Source organism: Falco biarmicus, chromosome W, assembly GCF_023638135.1.
Source record: "Falco biarmicus isolate bFalBia1 chromosome W, bFalBia1.pri, whole genome shotgun sequence".
In the NCBI taxonomy this organism is placed as follows: domain Eukaryota; kingdom Metazoa; phylum Chordata; class Aves; order Falconiformes; family Falconidae; genus Falco; species Falco biarmicus.
In genome coordinates this window covers 22,171,540-22,197,698 of record NC_079310.1, presented here as the reverse complement: position 1 = coordinate 22,197,698, position 26,159 = coordinate 22,171,540, and the positions used below count along the sequence as shown (strand labels likewise).

General features: G+C 36.9%; 1 protein-coding gene across 3 annotated transcripts in view; it reads left to right on the top strand.

The window, feature by feature from the left end:
* Positions 1 to 26,159, top strand: part of LOC130142020 (homer protein homolog 1-like) — a 122,071-nt gene that overhangs the window by 37,204 nt on the left and 58,708 nt on the right. For all 3 annotated transcript variants that reach the window (XM_056323420.1, XM_056323418.1, XM_056323417.1), the window contains exon 5: positions 7,237 to 7,379. In XM_056323420.1, the coding sequence (XP_056179395.1) occupies positions 7,237 to 7,379 (143 nt within the window). The remainder of the gene's footprint in view (positions 1 to 7,236; positions 7,380 to 26,159) is intronic.

Below are 26,159 nucleotides of genomic sequence, written 5' to 3'. Positions count from 1 at the left end.
TATGTTATGAGTAAAGATGGTGAGCAGTTATGTAAGTAAATCTATAGTAAAGACCTTTTGTGGTTTTTTTTCTTATTGTATCTATGAAACTTCAGGCGATGCATTGTAAAGGACTTTTATATAAGAATCATTACAACAAAAATTGAAGTTAAACCAGCAAACTATTTTTACTTATTTCCTCCTGTTGTAGTATTCACTTGTGAAACGTGTTGAAGGAAGATGACAGATTCACATGGGTTCTGGGGTTTTATTGCAGTTAGCCATATTGTAAAAGAAGAGGTTATAAAAGACATCTCAAAGTATGAACTGGGTTAATATAGGCCTAACAGGAAGATAAATTAATATAGTCATATTTACATTAGTCATGCCTAAAATGTATTTATTTGAAAATGGATACTTTGAATTTACTTTGAAAAAAGAGATTTCATGAGGCTTTTATGCCCCTACCCTCCACTATTTCTGGCTCTGTGTGTAGCTATTTGCTTTATTTTAAGCATTAGTGAAGACAAAACTAATTCCTTCTCTTGGAGGATGAAGCAGCTTTAAAACTACAGCAGGGGTTCTTGAGCTGAGTAGGATTAATGCAGCTAAGTCTTTTCTTTTTCTGGGGAGCGCATCTTCATTCACTGAATCAGTGCATCTATTGAGTGCTTTGCACTACAATATGCTCCTGATCTTTGATGGAACAATGATAGCAGGCAGTTTGCAGCATGCTGTACAGATAGGTTTATTGCTACCAGAAAGCTGCATCTGGTTTCCTTCCAAGAGAAGTCGGTGGAAACCACAAGAATACACAATGAACCAATCTCATGTTGTTTTCCCAGTAGGCGTTTTGCCCAAGTGCTAGGTTGGCTTTTGCTATTAAAGGGAAACTGCTTGCTTTACTGTAATAGGAGAAAAAATAAGGCAGTGGTTTTTAATTAGTTTTCTTGACTGTCTAAACTTCTCATCATTTCCATTAATAAATACATAGATAATGGAAATAGGTATTTCAGTGTTATAACTGATAAGTTAGCGTATTATTCCAAAAGATATAGTTAGTGCAAGTACTGACACATCAGCATAATAGTCTTCACATACTTAATGCTTTTCATTCGTTCCCCAGAAAGAAGGGAGTTTGGAGCGAATGAGAAGCAATGACTTCACTGCAGACTGAAGTGCTTCGGTAGTGCTGGGGCTTATTTGAAGAGATTTATGACTGGGGGAAAAGAGGTGCTTGGTAGTGGGAAGGGAAGGTGGGACCCTAGAGACATTTGAAGGAGCAATTGCTGTCATTTTGATCATCTGCCAAAAAGTGGCTGCAAGGCACGTAATTCCAGTGTTGCCTTTCTCAATCATTTTACAGCTCTTCTTTCCCTTTTGCATAGTGATCCTTTGCAGAAAGGGGGAATAAAAGAGGAAGGAGAGAGTTTTTCAGTGGCCAGTCAAGACTCGGGCTTTTTTAGGAAGCTTTGACAGGAAAGGCATTGGGAAGTAGTGTGTGAGTAGTGAGCTCTTGTGGTTTAACCCTACCTGGTAACTAAGTACCATGCAGCCACTTGCTCACTCCCCCTCACCCAGAGGGATGGGGAGGAGAATTGGAAAGGAATGTGAAACTCGAGGGTTGAGATAAGAACAATTTAATAATTGAAATAGAATAAAAATGAAAAAACAATAATAACAGTGATGACAATAACAGTTATAGTGAAGGGGGGGAGGAAAGAATAAAATCCAGAGGGAAAGGAAGAAAGAAACACGTGATAACACAATGTAACTGCTCACCACCCACTGACCAATTCCCAGCCAGTCCCTATGCAATGATCTGCTTGCTCCGGCCAACCTCCTAGGTGTATATATACCAAGCATGACGTCCCATGGTATGGAATACCTCTTTGGCTAGTTCAGGTCAGCTGTCCTGGCTGTGTCCCCTCCCAATTTCTTGTGCCCCTCCAGCCTTTTTGCTGGCTAGGCCTGAAGAACTGAAAATTCCTTGATTTAGTATAAACATTACCCAGCAGCAACTAAAAAGATCAGTGTGATAACATTGTTCTCACATCATAGCCAAAACACAGCACTGTACCAGCTACTAAGAAGAAAGTTAACTTTCCAGCTGAAACCAGGATAGCTCTATAACAGTAGCTCAGTTAGCTACAAGCGTCAATCCCTCTGTTGTCTTGGACTTGCAGATATCATTCTGCATTAAATTAATAATAGGTAGGAAGCTACTGCATATCAAAACTGGAAAATATACATGAAAAACGTACATAAAATGTGTTACATACCTCTTGGTGCTGCTTTAAAAAATGCATTATTTTGCTCATGTCATAAACCCATGGAACTTACAGTGACAAGTCACCTGTGGTCTATTTTCATTTACAGGCTTGCCTATGCACTGAAAGTACAACACTGATCGGGAGTTCACTGAACAGCATGAATCAATAGGATGAAAACTGTGTGTTCCCCCTCTTCCCCCTTTTATTTTTCTTCCTTTCTTTTTTAAACAAATATTAATTAGGTTCAAGTGCAGAACCAATTAGTGTAGGTTGTGGGGTTTTCACCCTCACCCCTGCAGTCTTACAGCTGATATAAAGTTCAGCAGCATCCAACCCCTCTTGCTTTCTAACCTCACCAAAGTGGGAAGCTAGGTGCAGCTGGGTAAGGAGTCTGATATAATAAAACTCAATAACAGCAGACTGTTATTAAGTAAGGTATTCCTTATTGCAGCACTGGGGTAGCACTGGGGATAGCTCCTCCATAAGTGCTCCAACAATCTGACAAACTTTCAGAGGCTATACACCATAAAGTTATACATATTCACAAGATTTCTGAGAACTTATTTACATATACATGACATTTCCTGGGACTCATTAACATATGCAAACGCCTGGTCCACATGCACAGTCATCTTCCCTGGTGGTCTTTGGGTGGTTGTCTGGGTCTTCAGATGAAGGCTTGTAGTCTTCTTCGCTGTGCCCACTGATTGACCTTCTGGGCAAACTCAGTTCTGGGATCAGTAGACCATATCCTAAGAGGCTATTGTTGCCACCCTCTTGTAACTTTCTTATCATTATGGTCCTGTGTATCAGTTTCTCAAGACCCAGTTGTCTACCCTGAGATTATCTGAGTGCCCCCTTATCTTACCCCCATCCCTTATTTTACAGCCATCCAAAGCCTCCTTTTTTCAACTGAATTTAATCCTTTCACAACCAATTGGAGAACTGGAGTCTGAACCTCAGGCCTTTTTTTTTTTCTCTAAGCAAGAATCTGTCTTCAGATATTTCTTGTGACCCTGGTCATTTCATATTAAGACGTCTGTTAATTTCTGAAATTGTGTGGTGAGTAAATTAAAATCATCAAATCAAAATAATCCAACTCTTTCTTCTGTGATTCTGAGACACTCCTATAATATTAGGAATAGCTATTGCCTGAAAAGTTTTAGTATCACAAGATTTTTATAGTGCAAGGACTTGATGATCTTAAAGGTCTTTTCCAACCTAAATGATTCTATGAAGGGGTTGGTTTTGGCAAAATCATCATGGTTTTATCATCTGGTGGCTTTTTCTCTGTGGAAGTACTCAATTTACTTCCGATCCTTGTGGAAAAAGTTACTTTCTGGTATATCGTGTGAATTTCTGTACTGGAAAGATTTATTTAAGACTTTAAGATATCTGAATCGGTTGTGGGCAGCCTTATGCTATTGCCAGTCAGTACTGAACAGAGCTCTATGAAGAACAGTTATGTCAGGGAAGTGTATGGAACACTTAATGAGAAAACAGTATAATACTTAATAAAAGAAGAAGCTGGAATTGATTTGGTTTGTTCATGGTTTTAGAATCACATATTCCTTCTTCTATTATATATTTAGTCACCGTTAAAAGGTGGCTTTATCTGTGCTGTGAAGTCTGCTTGTTTTACTTTAGAGACTCTTGTGAGTGCATGCATTTTGTTTATAAGATTTTTAAATTTAAGGCATCTTTTGATGATTTCCCCTCTATTATGCTTAGTTTGTATATTGTAGGTAACTGTCATTTTTATATACTGCTTGGCATCACCAGTCCTGGATACTTATTAGTAAGGCCACGGCTCCTTTAGACAGTGCAGATCTCTGAAAAACTCTTAAACAGCAGACTCTCACATTTACTTGTCACATTGAAAAATATTAATCCTCAGTCCATATGTAAATCCAGGACTGGCAAGTGACTTAAAGTTCAATATCCTCCAAAAAAGTATATATGATATATGGTTTTATACCATAGGAGAGCCATTAATCCTTTCTTCTCAAATGTATGAAATATCTATTTGTAGCTGTCATGAAATGGGACATGGGAAAAATCAGGCCTTAAAATATGTCATTGGTTTACAGGAAGACTTTCAATTTAAGCAGTTTTTTTCTTTATAGGGTCTACACAGTTGGGTCTTAGTTAACCTGCTCTTCCAGCTAGGAGGGAGGGGTGAAAATCTTTTTCAGCTGACCAACTATGTAAAATTTGAAGTAGATGTGTGAAGCTATAATCCGGAGTAAAAACTTCATTACTTATGAATGTCTCACAAAAACATTTCTAGAATTCTTTTATTCTCTCTAAATAATATAAAATGTGAATATATTATTTGTAAGATTAGTTTTGTTCTGTGTAAGAAGGTTTGGTTTTTTTGTATTTGGTACTTTATTCATAGCCAGCTTCATAATAAATTATTTACCAGGCAGAGATAGTTGTGAGTGTGTGAGAACACTGATTAACCTGTATTGGTGGAAGAAATACATACTAGAATCTGATGCTTCTCTTGTACATACAGATCAGCCTCTCATGAATTTGCAGGGAGTGAACCTTTAGGTATTACATAGATTGTGATGTTTGTCTGCATGTCACTTGAATTTCATTCAAATTAGATGTCTATGAAAGTACTTTACTGAAAAATAAGCCTAGATGGAACTTGTACATTTGTTTTTCTTCTGCTGAAATAATTTTTATGCATTCATACTTAAAATATTTTAATAAAGCTCTGGCTTTATGTATCTAATAATATTGTTGCAGGAATTTTATCTTAAAGATACAAGCAAGCCAGATTTGTGGGTTGTGGTATATGTTTTTTAGAACATCTAGTGCAGTTTGGGAAGAGGAGGAAATAACAGAGAAACTCTTGGGTCCATAATACCTTTCATTTAATGGCAGTGGAAACTGTTTGTCAAATCAGAGGATAATAATAGACAGAACCACATCATTTGTATAAAATAATTCATGTGCCTGCTTATCTTGCCAACTCTGCTCTCCTTTGACACTTCATTTTAATTTAGTTTCAGTTCAGTAAAATTGTTCTGTAAAAATCAAGATTTAATTTTAACTTCTAAAGTATTAACACATAAGATAATAGTTTTGAGTATAAAATAAGAGTATTCTTCTGGAAAGTAGGTAACAATTTACATATTTACATTCCTAAAATAAATAGTTTACACTTATATTATAAATAGCTTTAATATTTGTGTAATAAATCAGTGTAAGATAATTATTTTCTGCTTTTTAATCAGTAGGAATTTAATAAGAAGATGCAGAATAGAGACACTTGTGTATATGTATTGTATAACTTGATGAATGCTAATTATAATAAACTTGAAGTCATTCTTAAAATGTTTTAATATAACTGCATATTACCCACTAATTCAAGTTGTAGAGTGAGATATGTCTCTGACTATGTGAGAAATACAGTAGAATAAAAGCAAAATTTTGACAATTGTTGTGCTGCAAATGCTTAATATAAAGTGTAACGAAAATGTTGAACGACAATATTTTTGGTTAAACGACACCAGTGTTTTGTGGAGGGTGATGATGACAGCCAGATCTTATTTTCTATAAAATAACTGAGTTTTCCCATCTGGTTAAGTCTCAAAGTCAAGGGCAAGATTTCTTATAGATATACAGTCAGATTCATTATTGGCTTTCAAAAAGCTTTATTCTTGTGAACTAGTTGAAGGCTACAAGTGGAGGCTCAAAATTAGATCCTGATCTTGTAAGATCATGACCATCTTCAGATACTTTGCAATTTCTTCTGAGATGGCTGTTCTTCAGCTTTCTACACAATGACAAAGAGCTGGGAAGAGGAGCTGCTGGCTTTCCAGAGGCTGTGCTTGTGCTTCAGTTTAATAACATTAAATAGCAGTTTTACCTCTTTCCCATGCAGTTGATAAAAGGCTGTGTGGCCATAGGAGGTGCTTAGCTTTTGGAAATACTGTAATTCAACCAGTCCTCTGCTGTATAGACACCCTTCCGTGACATCCATTGAACTCTAGTCATGAAACTCTTCTATCTTAGAGTTAAATGTTACTGCTTGATTACTAAAAACCTACTAAGACATTTTAAAATAGAGATGAGCTACTTAAGCTTATATAACTCATCTCCTGCAAAAATCATTAAAAAAGTATATAATAGGAAAGAAAATATTGAAATTAAACCAAATACAGGGACTAAAAAACCTATAATGTTCTAACTTAGGATGTGGGCTACACAGTGTAATTTTTTTTTAAAGGGAAGTACTTTTTATTGACTAGAAATTGGAAAATAGCATTTGTTGGCCAAAACATAAATGTACATGTTGGCGTGATGAAGGCTGATTAACTGCACCAGTGCCTTCTGCTAGGAAGAGAGCCCATAAGTTTTTCAGGTGTCCGGTTGCATAGTAGTAGCTTTCTGGGTATAACTGGAGTATTCTCCTTCCCAGATAATTCCATGAGCTAGGCCAGGCTAACATGTACAAAAGTTTTAAGAGGACTGTGCTGAGCAAGTTTTTTTTTTACAGATGGCTTATAGGTGAAACTGTGAATGCATCACCAATGGCTCTTCCACTGTTCACTTTGGTTAATACACAAAATGAAAGCTAGATTTTGAAACAAATGTCAGAATTGTTTCACTGTGTTAGAATATAAAGTAAGAGATAAGAATCCTGGGTGTCAATAGTTGCCCATTGTGTAGCTGGCTGAGGTCTGTAATAAGCAGGAGGCTGGATACTTGCAAATAAATCATAGGTCAGTTGTGTTTTGTGCAGGATAATGTGAATCCTGTGGTAATACACTTCTAAATTAAATTCACATGATGAAATACGACTATGAGGGATGCTGGAAATCTGTGAGCCTCTACATTAATACTGCCTAAAGTTCTTATCTCATTTAAGAATTAATGTTAGTGCTTATATATATATATATATATATAGCCTTCCTAAGCAAGTCACTTGGTAATTCTAATGTGTCATTTGTTTGTTTTACTTAAGGAATCAGCTGGAGGGGATATTCAGTCTCCTTTAACACCAGAAAGTATTAATGGGACAGATGACGAGAGAGTGATGCCGGAAGTGACGCAGAACTCAGAACCAAGGGCTGAATCAACCCAGAACGCATTGCCATTTACCCATAGGTACAGATTCCATTCCCACATCCTGATAAAGTGATACTTATCTCCTTTCTCGTTAAAGGGACCTTCTCCCATGTTGTGGCTTCCACCTAGCAAAGTTAAGAATTAAATTACATGGTTTTTTGGGTTTTTTTTTTTAAAGTTTGACTTTCAGATTTGCAGTATAATCTTTGTTTTCACAAAAATACATGAGGAAATCTCTTTGAATAAGATTTCGGAGGGCGTTATTTTATGGTTTAATCAGCTGATTGAGAGCAAGCCCTTGAACACTGACTGGTTAGTGCAGGTGTCCCTTTAACAGGAAGCATTATTTCAATGTTTGAGATCTTAGTAAAGTTAACTGCTTCTTAGAATATTCCAATTAAATTATTTTTGCACACATTCTCTTTAAATGACTGATAGGATTGGATGTCAGCCTTTCACTGATGAGTTGGAAGAAAAGGGACTCTTACAACACTTACAGATTATAAAATTTAAAGCAGCCTTTAATTGAACAGTTCTCTGGCAGTTGAAAATATTTTCAACTTTTTTTGAAACATGAAAGAAGTGTAGTTCTGCTTCAGACTGAATTATAATTCATTGCACTAGGAATACTGTACTCTGTTATTTAAGAAAACTAGGACTTTTAATGATACAAACAATGAGTTAAGATGGGTATATATCACCTATTAGAAATTATTGTAAATGGAACACTCAATAAAACACATTATATACTGAGACCATGGAGAGTAGATTAAATATTTAATAAAATTAGAGCAAAGCTAGAAATATTAGATTTATTTTTTTAAACATGGTCTGAATCAGTTTATAAATAGAGTTTTAAGAGCCCTTGATCAAAGTTGGGGAACACTAGGATGTCAGATATGTCATGCGAATAATTTGGTATGAGCAGAGATGGAATTGGAATTGTTCAAAACATTTTTGTAAGAGAATATTACTATTAAACATATCTGGAAAAATAATTTGCAGTTTCAAATGAGAAAAAAGTAATTATACTTTTTTAGCAGATTGAGTGTGTTTATTTTTATACTTCATTTGTCACCAGTGCATCTATTACATGTTTTAGAAGACATGGTGCTTTGTAAGAGAGCTCTGTGCATGTTGAAGGAGTATTACAAATGTTGCACATCAGTGTTCTGTAACGAGTTCATTTAAACTTACTGTTTGTGTGTTGGATTTCTCTATCAATATTTTTGTGAAAAGGAGTTGTGATAAAGTTCATGGAGGAGTAGTGTTTGTTTTTTTAAAAAGATGACAGCTTCAAGATCTTCCCTCTTGCTTTGCACATGTAAATATGTTTTTTGGTATACCAGTGTAGTAACTACACTGAGCTCTGCATTGACCATGACTGAAAATATTTTTTGAAACTACCCAGTTGTAATTTTTGATGGTGTAGAATAGAGTTTACAAAACTTCTACATGATTTTCTAATTCACGTATGCAGTGTGAGTGCCAGGGTTTAGTTTATTGTCCTGTTAAATACCACTAGCTAGAATTGATTTTCCAGCAATTACTCTACATTTGAGAGTCACTTCTCATGATGATTCTCATGACAATCATGTGTCTTGCTAATAGTAGCTTCAAGTTTGTTAGTGAGCTATTACTGAAGAAAATGCAAAATTTTTCAAATCCTTTGAAATTAGTTGAATTTTGGACTAGATAAGGTTTTTATTATAAATAAGTGAAGATTCATATAGTTTACTTTTAAAAAAAATACTAAAAAGCTCAAGTGAGGACATTTATATATTATTATTTAACCCAGACAGAAAATGCTTTTAGGTACTTTCTGACAATTTTTTCGTATAGAAAGAAAAGTATCCTTTTGTATGTGTGTGAGTGTCAAGGAACACTGTCTCAATCAGAGGGAAACTGCCGTTTTAAAAAATGTATATTCCAAAAGATTCCAGTTATTTCCCAGGTACCATTATGTTTTTCAAGATGATGACAGAACTTAGTTTGGAAACCAGATACTTTGATTGGATTTAATTGTTAGCTGTAATGAAGGCTCTCTAAAACGGCACTATGTAGCACATGCATGAAAGAGACGGAAAGTGAAGTCTTCAGGTTTGTGTTAGTGATGGTTAAATGGGCACGTTTTTGTAGAGGCATTCCATAATATTAGATTGGCAACCAGGTAGACATATCTAGTTGCTTGTGCTAGCTGGAAAGGTGCTCTCTGCAGGAAGCCTGTTTGCCCTGATTATTTTTTTTTTAAATTAAACAAAACCTTATATGCTGATCATTGGAGACTCCCTGGCCTTTTCATGTGTCAGGAGTACAGAAAGGGATTGTGGTCCTCCTTGTTCCCTGCCCTTTTGATGCTGTGTGTATTGGTGACACTCCGTGTGTGATAGAGAGGAGTTGTTGCACAGAACCCTTTCCCTTTGTGCCCTAGTAACTCCTGCTTATCGTTGAGCCTCATCCTGCTGTGTTTCAGCAAAGTTAAAGTTTAGCTAGTGCTTCTGGGTGAGAAGGATAACACTGGAATGGCATGTGAGAGTTGTCTTGTGCATGGCAATGCTTTTTACATATTTGCCTTTACTTCTGGAGCTGTTGATTAATTGCTAGGTGCTTTTCAAAAGAAAAGATGGTGTGGTCTTCCCTCCAATGAGTTCAGCTATAGGGGACATGAGAATTGCTGAGGCTGGCCATGTTTCACTGAAATATCAGTAGTGTAACAAGTTCATTTCTTTCACCATTAGGAAAGCTATATTCTGCTCTGGTGTGACAGTACATACTTACCCTGTGAAGGTCCAAAAGGAGTGTAGGCTGGAGCACAGGGAAAGGCACATGTGGGGCCACCTGGTAGGAGCCCAGGTAACCATGGGGCAAAGGTTGGAGCTTCATGGGCAGGACAAAGTGCCACAGCATCGCACAGTGTGGATGGCCGGTGAGGTGGGAACAGCGTTGCTGCCAAGAGGGATGGCAAACTTAGCCAAGTGCAGGCACCTCTGTGGCACAGGACAGGGGTAAAGTTTTGAAGGAAGTTGTTGTCAAGACATTTATCCAGGGAAGAGGTTTTCATGTCTGTATGGGTCTGAAAGGAGTTAACAAGGTCAAAATGAGAGGTGTGGAGGTCATGCTTTAGTCTACATCTTACTACTTGTAATTTTTAATCTGCACATGCTTTTCATTTTGTTGTAACACATCCACTCTGGCCAGATATGTCCCCTTCTGCAAGCGTTCTTCTCTGTGCTTTGTATGTCTTAGTATAGTTAGTTACGGGCTGTGTTATTTCAGTAGAGTAAGTGTAGACTACTTTGTTATTTATAGTTGTTTTCTGAATCATTTATACCAAAAAGCTGAAAAAAAGCATTACTTAAGTCACCAGAGTTTTGCTATTAGATCTTTAATTTTTTATTATTTCAGTTAATAATTGTAAGTATTGAAATGAGCATTCTCCAGTATATGTCTACAATCCTATTCATATCCTATGAACATAATAGAATAAAAGTCTAGTTGCTTCAGTTTATCCTTATCTGGAAAGTCCTAATGCTGTTCACAAGCAGTGTGACTCTAGTCAACTGCTTGAGAGATAAGGGTATTAAATGGTTATGAACCTTGCACAGACAGATAAAATCTTGCAATTAAACCTCTTGCTTTTTTAAAACTAACTATGATGGTTAATGTCGAATTATGAACTTTGGAGCTCCCAAATCTTATAATATAGCCTGAGCATTGCTCTCATTAGTAAACGTTGCCAAAACAAATGAAAGTAAAATGTAACCTAAGCCTGGCATTAGAATTTTTAAAAGTCTTGGCTGAGACTCTGATCGAGTCTGATTTTCTGAACAATGGCTAGTCTAGGAAGGCTTTTTCTAACAAAAGCTAGTTAATAAAATCTAATATTTAACATAATTAAGAATAAAAAGTGTGTATTTATCTTAGTTTCCTCAGACATCTTCCTTTTTAAAAAAATATTTCCCACATTCTTTAAATTGTGATTTAAATTTTTTTTCCCATCTAAAAAAAGTTGACCATAAAAAGGTGTTTGGAGAGAATAAAGTTGCTAAAAAATCTGTAACCATTTCCAGTGTGACTGTACCTGGTTTTTAAATGTAAGTTTTAATCCTACTGGTGCATAGTATCTAGTTCCTGATGGTCTGAATGAGCCCAAAGAAATACTCTACTGAGCTTATTTAGCCTTAGAATAAAATTCAAATATTACAGCTGAATAGTGTGTCAGGTGAACTCTGCAACTGCTGCTTGGGGCTTTTTGGTAACTGTTTGGTGAACTTGCTCTTTTGCCTTTGAAGAGAATACATTTGTTTATAACAAGTTTTATTCCATTTTTGGCACCTCATGAAACTGTGGGATAAAAAACTTTCAGAAACAAAACTTAAAATAAGAGGATTCTTCTGGGACAAATCTTGAAAGTCTTCAACTTTCTGTCAACTGTGACTTGTACCTTTTACCTCATTTTTTCATGTAATATGTAAAGATGTTCCATCTAAATGTAATGAAACTTAGAATTTATATCACATAATGTTTTGATTAGACAATGTGTTTGTTGCTTGTTGTGGTGGATTGACCTTGGCTGGATGCTAGGTGCCCACCAAGCCTCATTATCACTCCCCTCCTCAGCATAATGGGGGGGAGGGGGAGGGGAGGAGAAATAAGATAATAAAACTTGTGGGTCAAGATAAAGGCAGTTTAATAAAGCAAAAGCAAAGGTTGAGCACATGGAAGCAAAGGAAAACAAAAGATGTTATTCTCTACTTCCCATCAGCAGGAGATGTTCAGCCACTTCCCAGGAAGCAGGGCTTCAGTACACTTAGAGGTTGCTTCAGAAGACAAATGTCGTAAATAGGGCGAATGCCCCCCCTTCCTTCTCCTCTCTCTTAGCTTTTACATCTGAGCAGACATCATATGGTATGGAATATCCCTTTGGTAAGTTGGGGTCAGCTGTCCTGGCTATGTTCCCTCCCAAGATCTTGCCCACCCCCAGCCTAGTGGTGAGGGGGGGAATGTTGGAGAGAGCCTTGCAGTAGTGAGAGCACTGCTCAGCAACAGCCAAAACACTGGTGTGTTATCACCACCTTTCTAGGTACCAATACAAAGCACAGCACTATGACAGCTGTTATGGGGCTCAGCCAAACCCAATACACTTGTTCATTAAAATTCCTATTATTGTATTCAAACAGGTTTTCAATATGAATTTTTGACTCATTGCCTTAGTGAAACTGGACATATGATGCTTATATATTAGGTATTTTATTGTCTAGATAGCTTACCATTTAATAATGCTGCATGTAAATTCAGTGCTGTAATAACAAAGAAAAAACAAAAAATCTTGCTGATAGTTCATGTTCCTTCACTGAGCTTTCATTAAAAGTTGTATGCAGAAATCCATTTAGTAGATTTTTCGCTTTGTATATTACCACTACTCACTTCTGCAAGCTTAAATATTTTAGTTATGTTACAGTGAAGATACTTTGTGAATCATGCTGAACTGTTAAGTTGGCTTTAAAGAAAAGTTTTGAGTTCATAATTTTTGTGGCATTTTGTAATTTGAATTTATACTCAAATCCTAGTGTTTGGATGTTGTTTATAGTGTTATGCATAGCTTCCTTACCAAGTAGTTCATACTAGTCGTTTTACTTTTTTTTAATTCTTGTTTTTGAATGCTATTTATCCTGATGGCAGGATAATTTCATGTTTTGAGGAAGCTCAGGAAGTCTCTAATCCAAGCTCCTGCTCAGAGAAGGTCAGCTATGAGATCAGACCAGGCTGCTCTAAGCTTTATCCAGTTGGGTTTTGAAAGCCTCCTAGAACGGAGACTGATAAAGCTAGGCTTTTTAAAAAGGTTTCTCTATAACATAGAAGGCAATAACTGTCTTCACATTGCACAGCACTATAATGAACTGTGACATTTTAGGGCACACTGGAGGAACTCTGGTAAATTCAATTACTCTGTTGAGAAAAGATTATTTCTTGAGGTACACTTGGAGAAGAAACCCAAAGGTGGTACATTCCCACTGTCAGTGTAAGCAAAGAAGTGGTTAATATAGCAACTTAGAAGTAGGTCTTGACTTCACCTCAGCCAACATTTGTTTGATGTTGTGAAGGTCCTAGCTGTGCTCTTCTGCCTCTTGAGGTCCACGAGCAAGAGCCTGGTGGTCTCAGAAAGAAGCACACAGAGAGGGATTGTTCTCCCCTCCCTCCCTGACCTAATTCCTACTGCTTCCTGAACTCCTGCACTTCTGCCTAAGTTGCTGGGATTTAGCTCAAGTAGATTTCCCTTCAAAATAAAAGTTTCTGCTAGGAAACTATTAATTTGAAAGGAAAAATCTTACCTTGTGTTCATGTAAATTTTTTCATGTCTGATTTTCCTGATCATAACAATTTCTGAAAATTCTGCAGGAAATCTGGAGTATGCAATAAACCAGTGGTTTTAAACCAGTATTGTGTCAAACACAGCATAATACAGCTCATACTGTAACATTTTGATAAGATATCTCTGGTAATGGAAGGAGAGGTGGAGAGGACTCGTATCTGCTATTAGAAAAATGGTCATGGTGTATGTGTTGCATATCTATTTAAAATGAAGCAACTCTGCAACTAATAGAGTTAATTTTAATGGCTGGGGGAATGTATAAGAGCCAAAACTAAAAATAGCCCAACGCTTAAGAGAGTAATATCATCATCTCCCTTGTGCACCTAAGGAAGTTCTAGTTTGGAGAATGCGAATTACCTACTTCCTGTTGTTTATTTAACAAGCACTCCAAGGGATGATTCAGACAATGTGAGCTGGGTGTTTAAAATTAGATTATATAAATACCATCCTCGGGGACAAGTGAACACTTTTCTAACATATCTGTCAAGTATGTTCTTAGAAAAGGACTATAATCCTTGTGCAATTTATATTAAAAAAACATGCAACTTGTAACAATTTTTCCTCCTTTAATTGCATATATAATAATTAAAAAAACTAGTAAAAATGAAGACAAAAATAAAAAAAGAAGGAATTATCTTGCTTAAGGAAGGAACTTTCATTTTCTGAAAGAATATATTCATGGTGTTCAACAAATCCAAAATATGGATGACATTAAAAGATTGTGTGGTGATACTTCAGCAACTGTAAACATTGACTCTATAAATCAGGGTATGTGATACTTAAATCAGATTCTGTGGGGTGTGTTGGTTTGTTTTCATTGCATCCATTAATTCACAGTCATTAATTTTGTTAGGTATTTTCAATAATACAGTTTTCTGAAAAGTATTGTTCCTTTTAGGCGTCTACTCTTGGCACACAGTGACTTTTTGTTGTCATCTTTAGGCATTGGTGGAGGACCTATTCTCTTTATTCTAGATTTTCCTAATAATTTGGTTGAATAATGAACTTTTTCTGTAGTGTATTTTGATACCAGGTGTGTATGCTTGTTTAAATTTGTGAGCAGCGTCTGTGAGGTTTCTTTTATGGGATGATTTGTACATATATTATTTAGAATATTTGACTTTTTTTTTTTTTTAGTTCTAAGCTCAAACATGCAATCATCCTTTCAAAGAGAATGAAAATGATAGTTATAGATCTTTTGTAAACAGTTGATACCTCATGTTTTATTTACTTATACTTCCGTCTTTCAGCATCTTTGACACTGCAGAGAGTCCTCATAGGAAACCTTTCAACCAGTAAGTAGGGATAAGCTGCAAACTGAACTTTCTCCATACACCATGAAGGAGTCCAAGGTGTTGTCTATAATATACCAGAGATCTCTCTGGGTAAATTTTGCTGAAGTTAGGTCAGCATTTCCAACTGTAACAGAAACCTCTTGCACCAATGTCTTTTGAAACATTTTTTTCAAAACTGAGAAGCGTCATTAGGATCAAAGAGAAAAGACACCAAAGAAATGCTACAGGTCTCAATGCACTGTTCTCCAGAAAAAAAAAAAACAGTGAAAAAAATTGAGAAGAAATAGCCACTTTGTGGAATTACTTTTTATTTTAAAATAATCTGTAGGAAGAGTTAATACTTTGAAAGTACAAATGTCATGCCTTGTTCGGATTGGAAGCCTCAGTGCATACCTACAGATATTTTTCAGTCACCCTTTTAAAAAAATATCTTCTACAGAAACAGAAAGCCAATAATATCTGAAGTTACCAGGAAAAAACCCACATAGTTATATAACCCCCGAGCTGAGTGTGAGTGAATTTTCTAATAGTCATGACCCTTGAAACGAGAAGCCTTTTGTGAAAAATATAGACAGAGGGGATGTTTTGCAGGACAAATATGAACATATTTTTCACAAAGTATGATTGCTCAAACTTCACTGTCCCATCCTGACTGGTTATGGAAGCTGATGCATGAAAGTATCTCACGACAAAGGTAATGCAAACCATTCATGCTCATACCTTCAGTTTGGGATGAATTCTTAATGAGGAAATGGGAGGCTTTCTTCAGAGTCTGGAATTTTGACTATATATTTGTAACAAAACTTTCATATGGCAGTCTGTTCTGCAGGTAAGAGTATTTTGCAGTTTGCACTCATCTTCACACACACATGCTTTGCCTCTCCAGAAATGGACCTCTTCAAATTGTGCCCCAACAGCCAGTCAAAAGTATAACGTTAGAAGATTAAAAGCTCCTCATAGCTGGTATGTATCTGCTTCATTTCAAGTGCAAGACTTTGTCCACTTACATTTACAGACACAAAATATAATGCTTATTGTTAGACAGAAACTTTTCCAGACTTGTTCATTTACTATTTTCTGTCTCTAAATGGACTCTGTAGTCATAATCTGGTTCTATAAAACTGGAGAATAGTCTAGACATGAGTTTCAGGGTACACATTCCTATCCACATAGAAATTATTGAAAAGGCTACACAGTTTTAGAGAAAGGAAATGAAAGAATTGAAGATTTGTGGCCTGATAACTTTTAAGTATGCTGCAGAATAATCTGCATCAGTATCTTATTTCAATTATTGTGCATTTTACTCATCGCAAGGTTCACTTATTGTCAATTTTGGATTATTTTGTAAAATTAATATACAGAACATGGGTGAACTTGTGTAACATAGTGATTGTCGTCATGGTAAAATGCCTCTGTCATATTCCTTAGAAGTACAGGAAATTGAAGTGTTACTGAACGATTTTGAGTTCAAAGTCCACAAGCTAAAAACCAGCTTTAAAAAACAACTCAGAAAACAAGTGAAAACTTGGCTTTTTGTCAGTTTTGGTATATTAAAATAAAATAAAAAAGAACTCATAGTAATATACAACTCATAACAATATACTTTAAAAGTACAGCTTTATTCTTTTAAAGCCCACATAAACCTATAACCTAAAGCAATACTTTCTTAAATATTTTTGACATGTGTGTTTCAAATGAAGAAACATCTCCAATTGTTCATTTTTTTTTTATTTTTTTTTTTTTACAATAAGTATGATGAGACACTGGAACAGGTTGCCCAGAGTAGTTGTGGATGCCCCATCCCTGGAAGTGTTCAAGGTCAAGCTGGATGGGGCTTTGAGCAACCTAGTCTGGTGAAAAGTATCCCTGCCTACGGCAAGGGGGTTGGACTAGATGATCTTTAAAGGTCCCTTCCAACCCAAACCATTCTATGATTCTATACCAGGAATTATTTCCTGCTTTACTAAGAATACAGGAACTAAAATTAAGTCACCTAAAAAACAAAACAAAAAAACCCTCTGGCAAAACAAAAAAAAAGCCCAAACCTTTCAGTTGGTGGCTCTTTTCAAATGTAGGCCCCTGCACCCCATACCAGGTATGTTATCAGTTTTGTTGGCTCACCTGCTCTTCTGAAACAACTCTGTGTTGCTGTACCTCATCTGTCTGCTTTATTCTTTTTAAGAGAAAGGGTATATGCTAAGTTTTTTAGGTAGTGGGGCCAAACCCATTGGAGTACTTGAGGGATGCATTTTTAAAAAATGAGAAAAAAAACCCCACCCAAAAACCAACAAGCCCTCTGTAACCAAGTACATTTTAGTGAAGCTGAAGCTCCATTGAATGTATCCAATTGATACCAATTTAGTCCTCCTTTTATTGATACCAACAAGTTATTTGCCTTATTTTTTCATCTCTGGTGTAGTGGTGGATAACGAGAAACATGAACTTATATGAGAAGCTGCACATATATATAGATAGAAGGTCTTAGAACTGGGTATCCATATTCTGTGTGGCTATGCTATCACTGCCATTTGGAATGCCTAATGATAAACATACAAGTATAGCGATAACATTAATGACTAAAAAGCTACTATTCTTGAAACAGTGTAGAACCAATTTTTCTCAAGCTTCCAAGCAGAATATAAATAAGCATACCTTCATCAACTCATGCTAGAGAAATAACTGATTTCCTTTATGGATTTATATATTCATTTTAGTTTTTTCTGTATTACTCCCTTCTTAACTGCCCCCTCTCCTTGGAGAAGAGGGATATTCTGGAAGCAAAATCAGTCTGGCTAGCACCATCCTCTGCAGTTATTTGAACTTAAGAACTAGTAACTTATTTTATTCCTGCTGGCGTTAATAAGGATGCTATTAGATATGGAGCAGTGGAATTTACATTATATCTGACCCAAGATGTTTGGCACCTAACTTAAGTCATGGACTATTTCCAATTTCAGTTTTGGTGAATTATTAATTGTGGATTCACCTAAAATGTGCTATTTAGAGCCATGGAAGAGTGTTTTGCCACTTGCAAAGTTCTCAGGTTGTGTTAACGAGGCCCCTATGGACTTACAAATTAGCTATGTTTTAATCAACTAGCTAACTTTCTCCTAGAGGATTGACCATGGAAGTCAGAGCCAATGATAGCTAGCAAGAAATATTTAAGTTATGGATTCTCTTCCTGTTAAAGATATGAGATTAGATGTGCTGCTGTGCCAAATTCCGCTTGGGTTAAAAAGGGAGACTGAGTGTGACTTTAGGAGGTGGCTATAGCTCCTATTCCTTTGCTACCCCTCTCATGCCATAGTTAAAGCTTCAGAATTAGCAACTGTACCTTGAGCAGCTGATACAAATTCCTTCAGCAGTTACACAGGAAGGATGATTGAATAGAACTGAGTGAACACTTCTGTCCCCTAGAATATTTTTCATTCCAAGGCAAGCATGGAGCCTGGCTTAGGAATTAACTGTGCTGTCTGTTGATGTCTTCCATTCATCACCAACATCCAGTTGTCTGCATGGGACAAAGAAATCATGGGGAACTTGATGAAGCCACTTGCTGATCTTATGTGTTTATTAATAGGATTCAGCCAAATGGATTACCTTTGCCCACTTCTTGAGAGAATGTATATTTAAAAAAAGTTTGACAACACACAGAAAAGCAGCTTAGAGAACTCTATATTGAAAATACATAGCATGAGTACTAACTTGACTTTTTTTTTTAGTGTTTCACATTTAAATGAATCCCTCATACAAAAAATAACTTTCAAAGGTTGGTGTCTCAGCACTCTCCAAACCAGCCAGCTGCAACAAGATCTTTTACCATCACATACCAACATACTCTTCATGCCAGTCCCTCTGCTGCCTTCTCCTTGTTTCTCCTCATCCAGGGCGCACTCGCTCTCTTCTGTCTGCTTCTTCCTTGGCTGCTCAGCCTCTTAACAGAACCAGCCACAGCTGCACCTTGTCTACATCAGCCAACCCACTGCCCCTGAAGCCAGCCCACAGCTGTATGTTATCAATGATAATTAACCCAGCTTCATTCTTCTACAATTCTCCCCTTTTTTCCTTTCTTTTTTTAAAAAAAAAGATTTCATACCTTATGTTTTTAACAATCACCACAACTTTTCCACAAAAACTTCTCATACAGTCCAAACAATTTGTCCCTGAACTCATACACATATCCCTTCTTCCATTTTATCTTGGGCTTTTCAGCTTCTGGGAGCTGATCACCTTTCTTCTCATCTGCTTTCTTGACATCTAGGATTTTGTTTTCTTCAGAGTGGGGTTCTGATGAACTTATAGTACCTTGCCCTTTCACCTCTTGGGTCACACTGGACAGTAACCTGAGTGAGCTTTCAGCAGCAGCAGATCTAGAATACAGCACTAATACATTACTCTGTGTTCCAACAAGCTTCTCAACATCCTTGTGGTCGCTCACTTCTTCTACAAGTGGAGACACCTTCAACAAGCACAAAAACATCAGCAAGAATACCACCAGGTCAAGGAGCAGCAGCAGCCACCCACGGCACTGCACTGCTCCCACACCTTCCCCCAGCACAGCCCTCACCACTGTCTAGCTGGACCCACTACTGCTGTGGGCTGCTGCCACATCTGGCTGCTTACTACACCATTATTGCCCATTACCCTCAGCCTCTTAACTCCACAGCAGTCAGGCTTCCTTCTCCTTAATCCCAACAGCTCACCTTTACCAGTGTCTGATCCAGAGCCCCAGGCTCTTCCCACATATCTCAATGTGATCTGTATAGCAGGCTATCCCCACCTGTCTCCGCTACATTGGGCACTACTGTTACTGTTCAAAACTACAAATATTCCCCTGACAGAGCCATTACTGCTGTTGCTGCTTATTACACTCAGTCTCATAATCTGAAGGGCCTTACACAGGGCACCAATTGTCACAGCACTCTCCAAACTAGCCAGCTGCAACAAGGTCTTTTACTATCTCATACCAACATACTATTCATGCCAGTCCTTCTGCTGCTTTCTCCCAGACACCTTCCTCATCCCAGGTGCCTTCTTCCTCTCTCTGCTTCCTTCCTCTTCTATCTTCCTCGGCTGCTCTCTCTTCATTGGCTGCCCAACCTCTTAACAGAACCAGCCACAACTGCACCTTGTCTACATCAGCCAACCCACTGCCCCTGAATCCAGCCCACAGTTGTATATTATCAATGTTAATTAACCCAGCTTCATTCCTCTACGAAGAAAACTGGAGCTGGATGAAAGTGCTGAAATAAAATGTCTGGGATATCTAGGAATCTTTTCTCAAGTACACAATAATGAAACATTATTAGTAGTCCATTCATTGTGAAAAACTTTGATTGTAGAGTTGTTGCCTTTGCAGATTTTACTCTGTGGCGCTGCAGTATAATCATGTTCTGTCTTCCTGTCATGAAATGCAAAAGGTTCCATTTCAATATTAAAGTTAGTAGAAACCATTCTGGGAGAGTGCAACCACACTGGAAATTAGAAAGTAATTTTATTTAAACAACATGGCTCAGACAATACAAACCAAACCAAAACCCTAAAACTGAGTTGAGTTTCATGCTTGTAGTAAGTTATCCAACTCTGTAGCTTGCTAAAGGAGAAAAAAAAAAAAAAGTTTTTCTTTCCTTCAGTATAATAAGAATAGGTATAGAAATGAGATATGGTTTGTTGTCTGAAGCCAAATGCTTTTTTATGTAGGCAATACATTCAGATTAAATTCACCTGATTTTTAAAAGGCTAGCTAAAACAGTTTCCTACATACATAAATTGTGATCTGATCACTGTGTGTGAGACTTAACATGTTCACTTTATTTACGTAATACTCTGAAATTTATAACTAATGTAATTACATGACAACACCGATTGTGTAGCACCTTCTTTCTGTACTCTCTAGAGATTTTAGTATTCTTGTTTAATTCTACTTTAGGAATCATTTGTGCTGGGCTTAATGTTCAGCACAGCAGGAGGCTCAGGAAAGTTGGATTTTAAATATCTTCACATCATGCTGTTTGTCCTACCCTTTTCCTAGTCTAGGTGCCTTATCGGGAAAAGTGTAATAGAGCTCGCAATGTTAGAAAACAAACATGCTCTAACAGTGCCATGGCACATAAGCATAGTCTCATGAAAGGATGGGAGCTCAGCATCTGTTCTGCTGTCTGTGAAATCACAACTAGCAAAACTCACATCCAACTTCATACTCTTGGCGTCCCTGTTGGGTTTGTGATAAGTTCTGTAAACTGAAGGGGAGAGAAGTGGGGAGCAAAGCTTTATATTCTTCTTTGAAACTGTTGCTTCAATTAAGTGTTGAATTGGGAAGAACTGGTCTATGAATTATTATTTTTTCAAACTTCCAGCTGACTTATGAGCCAAATCATAGAATCGTTTAGGTTGGAAAAGACCTTTAAGATCATCAAGTCCAACTTCAAATCATCTGCCCTATGCATTATTCTGTAAAGAAGCTGAAGGAAACATAAGATCGCTTAGTTCCCACAAGTCTAGACTGAATAAATAAGAACTAGCAACCACCAGTGAAATAAGGGAAGGTGCCATGTTTGGGTTTTTTCTTAAAGAAAAACAGGTGTTTTTTACAATAGCGGAGAGAGAGAAACTTACATAGGTACTGCTTCCTCTGAGTTTTAACCTGTAGTTCATAGAAAAAGCACCAGTATCAGAGACTTCCCATGTATCAATTTTATTTTTTCCTCTTTCATATAATCTCCTTTTAGTAAATTTGACTCTGGGATCAACATAGTGCAAGAAATTTAGTCTTTTCTTGGATTCAGATTTCGTTTAAACAAGACAAATTTATTACTTACATTCTCTTAAAAAGCTCAGATAGAAAAAAACATGAGTGGCAGTATCCACTGATAAATGTTGCAACTTACTAGCAAGTTGTTTTGTTCAAACCTATGCAGTCAATATGTTTTACTGTGATCACATAGTTCATGCAACTTGCTGCTTGTTTTTCAAAGTACTTCTGACAGCTCCATAGATGGTTTAGTTTGGGCTTTATATATAGGCTATTGACTCTAAGTAATTGTATGGCTATCACAGGAAACAAATGAAACAAATTTGCCATGCTCTCACATAGCTTCTGTTCCCTTAATGGAATAAAATTATTTTGTCATCATGTAATCTGAGTTCATTTCCTATGCTAACTGTATTAGATTAATGCATGATTTATTATTGCATGATTGCATTATATTACATTATTATTGCATGATTAACTGATTAATGCATGTCGTTGTATTTACTGGGATAAGCAAACTGGCAATTGTAATGCAAAAATTAATTGAACCAGTAGTTATTATTTGATATTGTAAAAGAATCTAATGCACTAGCTGGGCAGATGCCAAATAGTCATAATTCAGAATCTTTATGCAACTACCTAATCACATATTTCTGTAGATCATTCTATAGTATGTCTTCCTGTTCCTGATAGTGGAGTTGTGAGGCCCTGCAGCTGTAATGATTGTTCTGCTAAATTCAGTGTTTGCTATGAAAGTAAGACAGGAACCAGTATTAAGGAGTCTTAGAGACTGAGATATCCTGTGGTATCACCAACAGAAGGCTCATCTAAGATCTAAAATAAGCACTTGCAAATCTTTCATATTTGACCCCTCGTAACAGCTGCTGTCTTCAGCAGAGGCACAACACACTCCAGTTTAAGCTATGATAGTACCTAGAAATGCAGACAGAGGCTTGTGCAGAAGATCTCCACCCGTTACATGTGGTGTATGTCAGATCTACAGGGTTGGGAGAGGTCCCTTTAGCCACCTCACTGTGGCTGCAGTTGCTCAGTTTACCTCTGTCTGTCTTTACTCTGTCATTGCAAAGCTGAGGATTTCTGCTGAGCTCTGTAGAATTGACCCCGGTAGCTGCAACAGTCTTGTGTCACATCTATATGGCTAAATAAAACAGACCTTGGCACCGAGGGCCATGGTCTGAACCATATCTACATGTTATAGCAATGACAATGGATCTCTTCTGGGCCTATGCAGTGTCCTTGTGGCTGTAAGACACAGTTACTGTTTTGTGTGGAGTCCTTTTTCAGTTCCAAATGCCTGCAATGATTTGAGGGCTGCATTGCCACCCACTGGAGCGGTATTATCATTGCACAAAAGCAAGGATATGCATTGCATGCCCAGAAGTGTTTCAAATGGGCATGGGAGGGTTGCAGATTGCATAAAGCCTGGTAGGGTGATTTTGGAAGACTGTATAGATGGAAGGGTGTTAAACCTGACTATATGCAAACTGTGCTTAGGATCTGTCTGACAGCTGGTGTGGACCCTTGCAGTTTGGGAAGAGTGCGAACTCCCTAGTCCGTATGGCCTTCAGAAATTTGAGGCTTTTTGGCCCTGTTTTACTTAGTGGTAGAGATGTGGTCAACTGGGAAAAGAGTTGTTCCTTGTCCTTACTACCATAGCACGTTTGAAGTTGAAAGAACTGTAGAGCAATTGAATACTATCTTTTCTTTTGTTACATTGCTGACAGAGTGCAGATTGTATCAATGTACACATACATTGTTGTTATAGGTAGGATTTTTGAAAGAAACAGAAGCTTTTGTCTAGCCAGGGGCCTCAGCAAAATTAATCCAAACTAATTCAAAGTGTGAATTTACAGTTAAAGTGCTTTAAGTTCTTGTGCGTACAAATGAGTTCCAGAATGAAAGTGGCTGTAATCCAAATCATTTTAGCATCAAGGTCACCGTGTCCTGGTATCTGATTTGCTGATAACCACGTCATCTAATTGCCTTCATAAAGTGATTAAGTGCCATAGCAGCCCAAGTCAGTTTGACTTTCTTCACAGCCAAATACCTACTCATTTTAGAAAATTGGATGTAAGTTCCTAAATAACTTAGGTTGCTTTTGAAAATGTAGGTTTTTTGGAATATTTGAAGTATTCAGCACCATAGCAACACCAAGGAATTATGCCTAGTGTTCAATAGTAATTTAATGCACTAAAAAACTTATTGGGTATCAGTTGTGAAAAATATGAGATACGTTACAGGTGTGAGAATAAAATACTTGCAGTGATACTGATAAGAAATTTCAGTAAGGGAGCAAGGACAAATTGTTTTTAATTTTTCAGAGTATGTGATAAAATGTTAGGTCTACATGGTTTTAATGTTTAGTGCAAAAAAAGCTAGAACTTAATTAGTTATGCTTGCTCTCGTGAAGGGCTTAAAGTTATGAGACAGAGTTATTGATTTTGGTTTGTGCTACATGGCCTTCATGAAGAAATAACCTTGTGTCTCTTTACTATATAAAATTAAATGACTAAGACAAAAATGAAATCTTTTTAAAAGAATAAAATTAAAATAAAAGTTGAGCCTCTTCAGAGAAATCAGGGATTTTCTTAGTGCTACTGTGATGATTCAGGTTAAATACAAGTCTTTTGCATTGTGATACAGTGTACAAAAAACATGCATAAAACTGTTGTTAACTGTGTAAGTTTAATGAGAAACAGTTTAAATGTCACCTATGTAAACACATCCAGTGTATGCTAGCAGACAATACAAGAAGCTTGGAAACTGTTATTTCTTGTGGAGAAGACTGACTCTTCTCTTTGTCCCCCACATTAACTTGGGTCAAGAATGGGATCTAAAGCCCTGATTGATAAGGATCATAGCTGAAGCATTAATTTTGTGTTAATACTCAATCTTCTGCATCCCATGGAGTGCCTTTCAAGAGCTCTTCTATTGCTATTGACTCTTAGTGTTTCAATAAGCAGTGAATACCACCATACTTAGGCATTTTTTTCTCTGGCTTTGTTATGTTCTGCAGGAGCACTGTGCTGGGTTACCATAGAGAATATTTCTGTGGAATTTTCCTTCCTTTAAAATAATTTAATTTCCAGTCTATTCCTCAGTGATAAACTTCCATACTGAAAAGTGGTCTGTGTGTTGTGGTGGTTTCTATGGGCCCTGTGATGAATTAAAGTCTGTATTTTGAAATACAGAACATGGATTTATGTGGTGGATCTAAGTAGAATATAGCCACTGAAAGAGTCTGTACCATTACTCAACTTCTTGGCCAGCTTCATCTGTCAAGTCTGCAAAGATTTTGACCCTGCCCCAGTGAGCTGATCAAAGCATAGGACAAGAGATGCCTCATAACAGGACTGTCTGTAACAGAACTGGAAAGGCAGCTCTTCTGTCCACAGGCTGCATGTGTGCTTTGGATGATATAGAATCTGAAAGCATGGTTAAACTGAAAGGCTAAACTCAAGTGAAAGATCATATATGTAGCGCCTTGAAAGAAAATCTGTAATAGCACCCCTCTTCCCAAATTTGCAGAAAAATCTTCTGCATTTCTATCTTCTAATCTACACTGACATAGGAATTGGGAATTCAAGCATATTGTAGCTCTGAGCTGAGCAAAGGGGTGTGCAAAACAAAACAATATATTCTGGAGTGGGATAAACTTTCAACATTTGTAGAAAATGATAGAATCAGAAAATTCATGCTCTCACCTGCTGATTTAAGCTATTCAGCTGCCTTTTTCAATTTCCAGTAGGTGTGTGCAGCTTTGTTATTAGTCACCTCACTTTAAATACAATGTGCTTCAAGGGCCTCCATCTTTTTTGCTATGACCAAGTTTGTCATTTAAGCTGTGCACATCATTCTGATCAAAAGCTGATTAGCAACTATGTTTTCCTGGTTTTATGCTGATGTAACTCCATTGAGATCATGTAGATATTCCTTATCCCAAAGGAAAGAACAGATCTTTCATGCTCCATTAATGTTTCTACTTCTCTCCCCAGGGGAGCTATCTTCCTTTGGTAAAAATTCTTTTGAATACTCTGATTAAGGATAAGGATCTCTATGAATATTAATTAGGTTTTCATTGGCCTCACTCAAAATATTTAACTCAAAACAATTTCCTGGTAATTGTCTCTTGATTATAACTTTGAGAGGTTTTACCCTTTTTTTAATAAATTCCAATTTATCAAATAAGACTTCCTTTTGCATGTATCCAGTTAATCACAACTACAAATAAAAAGACAATAAGCAGTAGCCATAAAGAGGTATTTTTGTTTTGTTTCTTAAATTTTCTTCTTACAAAAGCTGTCATTCTTACCATAGCTTTCCCTCTCTTGCTGGTCTTTCACTTAAATTATTTATACTGTAGATGACTGTGCCCCTCA